Source organism: Cebus imitator, unplaced genomic scaffold (assembly GCF_001604975.1).
Source record: "Cebus imitator isolate Cc_AM_T3 unplaced genomic scaffold, Cebus_imitator-1.0 Scaffold215, whole genome shotgun sequence".
Lineage (NCBI taxonomy): Eukaryota > Metazoa > Chordata > Mammalia > Primates > Cebidae > Cebus > Cebus imitator.
Genome location: NW_016107530.1, coordinates 3,376,052 through 3,382,464, shown reverse-complemented (window position 1 = coordinate 3,382,464; position 6,413 = coordinate 3,376,052). Strand labels below are relative to the sequence as shown.

Sequence of the window (6,413 nt, the reverse complement as noted above, 5' to 3'; positions counted from 1 at the left end):
AGACGAAGTCTTGCTCTGTTGCCTAGGCTAGAGTGCAGTGGCACGATCTCAGCTCACTGCAACCTCTGCCTCCCAGGTTCAAATGATTCTTCTGTCTCAGCCTCCCGAGTAGTGGGATTACAGGCACCTGCCACCATGCCTGGCTAATTTTTTGGGATTTTTTTTTGTATTTTTAGTAGAGATGGAGTTTCACTATCTTGGCCAGGCTGGTCTCGAACTCCTGATCTCGTGATCCACCTGCCTTGGCCTCCCAAAGTGATAATTTTTGTACTTTTTTTTTTTTTGAGACGGAGTTTCACTCTTGTTACCCAGGCTGGAGTGCAATGGCGCGATCTCGGCTCACCGCAACCTCCGCCTCCTGGGTTCAGGCAATTCTCCTGCCTCAGCCTCCTGAGTAGCTGGGACTACAGGCACGCACCACCATGCCCAGCTAATTTTTTGTATTTTCAGTAGAGACGGGGTTTCACCATGTTGGCCAGGATGGTCTCCATCTCTTGACCTCGTGATCCACCTGCCTTGGCCTCCCAAAGTGCTGGGATTACAGGCTTGAGCCACCGTGCCCGGCCCAATTTTTGTACTTTTAATAGAGATGGGGTTTTGCCATGTTGGCCAGGCTGGTCTTGAACTCCTGACCTCAGGTGATCCACCAACCTCAGCCTCCCAAAGTGCTCACAGGTGTGAGCCACTGCGCCTGGCCCCAAATCTTTTTTCATGTAGTGATGCGCGTGTGCGCATGCAAACACACACAGACACACACACACACACACACACACACACACACCCCAAACCAAAATGTCAAGTCTATGAGGAATAGCAATGAAAAGAGCCTGTAGAAGGGAAAAGATTGGGAACCATGGCATTTTGAGTATCTACAGCTGCCTAAAGCTTTTTGGGTGTTGGGAAAACAGGCTATTGCTTAACAGTGGTAGGGAAGAGAGATATGAGTGTCATGAAATAAGAATGGGGACATCAAAGACAAAGTCATGATTAGTTTGCTGGTGCCTTACAGAACTTTCTCCCCTTTGAAACCTTAGTAACATTTTTTTCCTCTTTAAGCAGAAGCAGTTTCCAAATGTTACTTGGGTAATGGTGCCCTCTTCTGGGATAACTGATGTGACTCTGAAACCCTCTCCTACCACTTGGTTCAAAACATCTAGAAAGTAACTGACTAAAGAAACAATGAGACCAAAGGTTAAGCACCGAAAACATCATTTAAAGGTTTGAATTAGGAACTAGATACATGCATAAATATACATAAGATAAATGTGCTCAAAGATGTCTCCTTTCCAATGCTGTCAAAACCTCAAGCTGATGTAGGCACTTCTGTACCTCATTTCCATGGTGCTGTTGTGTCAGTGGATCCAATTTCCTGCGCTGTCAGCATTACTCTCCTCACTTTACTAGCACAGTTTTTTTTTTTTTTTTTTTTGAGACGGAGTTTCACTCTTGTTACCCAGGCTGGAGTGCAATGGCGTGATCTCGGCTCACCGCAACCTCCGCCTCCTGGGTTCAGGCAATTCTCCTGCCTCAGCCTCCTGAGTAGCTGGGACTACAGGCACGCGCCACCATGCCCAGCTAATTTTTTGTAGTTTTGGTAGAGACGGGGTTTCACCATGTTGACCAGGATGGTCTTGATCTCTTGACCTCGTGATCCACCCGCCTCAGCCTCCCAAAGTGCTGGGATTACAGGCTTGAGCCACCGCGCCCGGCCTACTAGCACAGTTTTAAAATTGACTTGGTTTAGGTCCCATGGCAATGGGAAGAATACCTTCTTCTTTTCTCCTATTATCTTTGCCTTTAGTTTCTTTCTGCTTTTCCTTTTCAACACTCATTATGTGCCCTCAGTGTGTCCTAAATCAGTTTTTAACTGCCCCTTAAACTATTTCCATGTCACAGCATTTAAAAATGATGGTTCATGACAAAGCTGCTGCAGATAAAGAAAAACGGTTCAATTCCTCTTGTAACATAAGATTGATGTGCAGATGCAAAAAGGTTATTTGATGGCTTTTACCTTCAACTGTCTAACTTCGGAGTAAAAATAATGTAGCCCTATAGTTCTAAAAAGATTAGAGAGAAGCAAGTCTGGAAATAGTCATCTTGTTTTTATATATTAATGGTCAGTTTAAATAAGCTAACGCTAAGGGCAAGGGAAATCTTTATAGGACCTTGTAACAAGGAGTAGCAGATGAAGCATCCAACTCTTAAAGTTTTGTAAAAGAAAGTATATCGGTGACTCTGGTAAAATGTTTGGAAAATACAGATATTCTAGTAAGATTATATCTTGAATTATTGTGCATTTTAATTATTCATGCACAGTATGCTTCCCCCAACCCCAGATCTCATTATCAGACACTATTTCTTGAGATTTACAGAGGGAGCAAATATGAAGACAGTTCTCCATTCCTGCATCCCATTCCCAAGTTTTCTAGTTGAGGCAAAATGATATCCCCAGAGAACACATGTGTAATGTGGTACACATATTTTTTTTCATCTAAGTCACTCCTTGGCCAAATTACTGACACATCAGTTTATACTTGTCCTTTCCACCTGACACAGACACAGACAGCAGCCAGAGATTTGGTTCAGCAAATTTGGGGCTTAGAAAGGCAGAGTTTGTAGTGCTGGGAGTCACAGGTCATTCTAAAACACTACTATACTTGTTAGTCACTTGAATAGGGAGATTTAAACAGTCTACTCCTTTGTTTTTCAGACCTGTTCTTAGGACCTCTGACATACAAATGAATCCCAAAGACTGCCCAGGAGCTCGACTTTTACTTCGTCTGTTATTAAACTTCAATCACAATAACATCTGTTTCTTTTATCCCAATTTTACGTGCGACATTCTTAGCCATATCTACACTGTGTTTTTATGCACATCGTCATACCCTGTTGTAGGGCTATAAAGACCTTACTGTGGTAGAATTGGGAGTGGACTGAGGGATTAGGACAAAAGGATGTAGAAAACTGCAGATCTAGAGATGCATAGCTATTCTCATAGCCTAGGAAGAGAGGTGCATTTCTCTGTCATCAACAGATGAACACTCCTTGTGTTCGTAAGTACTGAATCCATAAAGTTATATAAAAACATATAGCCCTTGCCTTCAGGCCAAGCCATAATTATGCAGAACGCTTGAAGTAATCACAGATTTAACATTTGTGGTTCCAGCTATTCAGGACCAATTCCCAAACTCCACGACATGTAACAATTTGTAATTTTGCTAAGACACAGTTTGATGCTTAGGTTGTAAGACTGGTGTGCTAGACATTATCAAGTGGTTTATGAGAGTAGCCCTGTGTCTCCATTGGGTAAAGTAGCTGGATCGAAAGGATCATGAAGAGATAAAGAAATGGCTTTGAGAAGCCAACTAGTCACGGTGATAGTAAGCAAAGGTATACAAACACTAAGGAAGAAGTTACCCTTTGTATTGTCAAAGGTTTCAGTTTTGTGTAAGGTTGTGATTCACGGGCAGCTAATCCCCATCGGTAAAATTAAATCCTTTTTTTATTCACTGCAAATAGATAAATCTGTCGAAGACACTTTGGCTCTTGTCACTAGCAGAAAATGTGAGGTTTCTTCAGGTTTTTCCTATTCCTTGTTTCATGGGCGCATCTTCCCCCAAACACTGCAAAACTCAAGTTTTCAGATTCATGTAGCAGAGAAAGCAGTGATCTCGGCTTCAGGAGCTAAATTCTCTAGTTCTGACCGTGCCACTAACAGACCGTGTGACTTCAGCCAAGTACATTCCTTTCTCCCGTTTCGTTTCCTCTAGGTCAAAGGCAGAGCCATGAGAAGGATCACAACCAGGGAGCAACTTCATGGTTAAAACCTAAGACTTCAGGGACGGACGTTTGTCTGTTCCCGGCGACACCTCGGGCCCATCTGGCCCACCCCACACAGCGCAAAGCCCCCTCCACTGACGCCAGGCCTGTGGCCTCGCGCAAACCCGTTGGTCGTTAACACCTCCCCCGAAATGGGCGGGGCGGAGGGCTTCAGCTTCCGGCGGCAAATGGCGAGGCGGCGCGTGGCGTTGCCCACTGGCCTCAGCACGGGCCTGCTCACGCACGCATCCGCCCGCCGCGCGAGAGGCCCTGTCCGCCGCCGTTGAAGGGCTTCCCAGCCCTAGCAGTGCATACTGTGAAGCCCCCAAAAGGCTCTGCGGGGCCGAGGAGACTAGTTAGGTGTGGGGGAGGGGGAAGAGAATCCGAACTATTTATGCTAATTAGCGCGTGCTTCCTTTATGGAGATTGGCCAGGATTTTACTCTAGTAACCAATCACTTAATAACAAGGGTGGGCTGGTCGAGATCTCTCGCACTCATTGGTTGAGAGGCTTGAGCGCAATGGAAGGACTTAAACTGAGAGTATCCGGGATTATTTTTCCCCGCCGTGCGGTGCGTGTCCCGGAAATGACGCACGGCCAAGGCCGGGCGGCCGCCCTGCCCTCGCTTCCTTTCACGTTGTCGCTGCCCGTAGGTGGTTGTGGTCACTGTGCCCGGAGGGAGGCGGCGGTGGCCAGTAATGCCTGGGAAACTCCTCTGGGGGGACATTATGGAGCTGGAAGCACCCTTGGAGGAGTCCGAGAGCCAGAAGAAGGAGAGGCAAAAGGTGCGCTGAGCATGGGCCGCGCCTCCTTTTGGGCTGCGCCGGCTTGGGCGGGGAGGGGAACTGTCTGTCCCTGATAATGGCCTGTCAGAACCGGGCCGGAGCATCCGAGGGCCTCCCTTCGCGCCGCCCTCGGCCCTCTGAGGTCGCTCAGGGACCGTTTCCACCTCCACACTCCTGACCTGGAGAAAGATGGCCCTGGGCTTTGGGCCACCCCCAGCATGGCCCCTCAGGCCTTCCCGTTGGCGCCTGAATCTCAGAGATGGGCTGACTCAAGCTCCCATCACCGTGGAATCTGTTCTCTCCTTTCTTAAGCAGCGACGCCTGTCATCTTGTTCTCATTGGCCCATCTTAGAAGATGATTAAGAAAAAATGATTGCCTTGAATATTTGTTGCTTCTCTGTCACCCTGTCCTCTGTGCAAGAATCCTGGGGAAAGCAATCTTAGGTTTACAAATCTCAATAATTAGTCTATAGAGGGTTAAGGAAAAGTGTCACAGTGAGCCTTGCCAGGATTTGTCAGTGCTGGAGATCGTGTGGGTTGCATTATTAATAGCCTTTACTGTCAGTATTTTCATTCAATCCGCAGGTATTTATTGAACCTAATTTGTACCATACTCTTTGCTGAGCACCAAGGAGCTTAAACTAAATAAGTAAAGAAATGGTCCCTGCCCTCAAGGAGCCTGTAGAGGAGGAGTTATAGAATCTTTCCTCCTCCCATCCCCTTGCCCTCCAAAAAAAAAAAAAAAAAGGAAAAGGAAAAAAACATCCTGAAACACTCAGAGGATCACAAAGTTCTGAAAAATGCACAGGTAAAATTTTTACTGGAGACATTTGACCTGGAAAAAAGAAATCAGCTGAAGAGGCTAAGGTGGCAGTATTCGAAGGCTGACATTCAACAAAAGAATGAGACTTACTTTGTATAGCCTTAGAAAGCAGAATCTACCCCTCTGACCTTATCACTAAGGTAAACTTGCCATTCCAGCTAATCACTTTTCTTTTATTGTGGTAAAATACACATAACGTTTATTATTTTAACCATTTTTAAATATATAGTTCTGTGATATTAAGTATATTTACATCGTTTTACAGCTGTCATCACCATCCATCTCCAGAACTTTTCATTGTCCCAGGCTGAAACTGTGCCCATTGAACACTCACTTCTCATTCTTGTCTCCTTCCACTCCCAGCAACCACCATTCTACTCTCTAAATTTGACTACTGAAGGTACCTAGAGTGTAAGCAGAAAACTGAGCAGTTATTTTAAAAAAAGGCTCCTTTTGAAATTCTTGTCTTTTGCATCCAAATCCTATCCACCTGTCAAGGTCTGGTTTATGTCTTTTCTAACAAATCCAGTGTGTAGTAGTCTTATTACTCTTTGAAATCTTGTTTCAATGGCTGTCTTTATCGTTTGATTGACATTCATTATTCACTTGTTTGGAAAATTAGTTCATTTTTTCTGTATGTATCCCACGTTATTTCCCAAAAGTTTTTGAGGAAAATGTCCAATTTTTTGTCCATCCTTATTTTTCACTATAATTCTTGTAAATTGATGACTTTCACATTGTAAATTCTCCAGAAATACTTGTTGACTGCCATGTAACTATGAAAGATAACCAGAGATTTGGAAATGGAGTGGCCAACATGGTGAAACGCTGTCTCTACTGAAAATACAAAAATTAGGCCGGGCGCGGTGGCTCAAACCTGTAATCCCAGCACTTTGGGAGGCCGAGGCGGGTGGATCACGAGGTCAAGAGATCGAGACCATCCTGGTCAACAAGGTGAAACCCCGTCTCTACTAAAAATACAAAAA

General features: G+C 45.1%; 1 protein-coding gene and 1 long non-coding RNA gene across 4 annotated transcripts in view; both read left to right on the top strand.

The window, feature by feature from the left end:
- The first annotated feature begins 636 nt into the window (after positions 1-636).
- LOC119474152 lies at positions 637-2,279 on the top strand. The gene is made up of 2 exons (XR_005203446.1): positions 637-1,408; positions 1,723-2,279. It is a non-coding gene; the product is annotated as an uncharacterized LOC119474152 (long non-coding RNA).
- Positions 2,280-3,099: 820 nt separating this feature from the next.
- LOC108318135 (ATP-dependent RNA helicase DDX50) overlaps positions 3,100-6,413 on the top strand; it is a 15,090-nt gene continuing 11,776 nt past the window's right edge. For all 3 annotated transcript variants that reach the window (XM_017548935.2, XM_017548937.2, XM_017548936.2), the window contains exon 1: positions 3,100-4,604. In XM_017548935.2, coding sequence (XP_017404424.1) covers positions 4,518-4,604 — 87 coding nt within the window. In that variant the 5' untranslated portion in view covers positions 3,100-4,517. The remainder of the gene's footprint in view (positions 4,605-6,413) is intronic.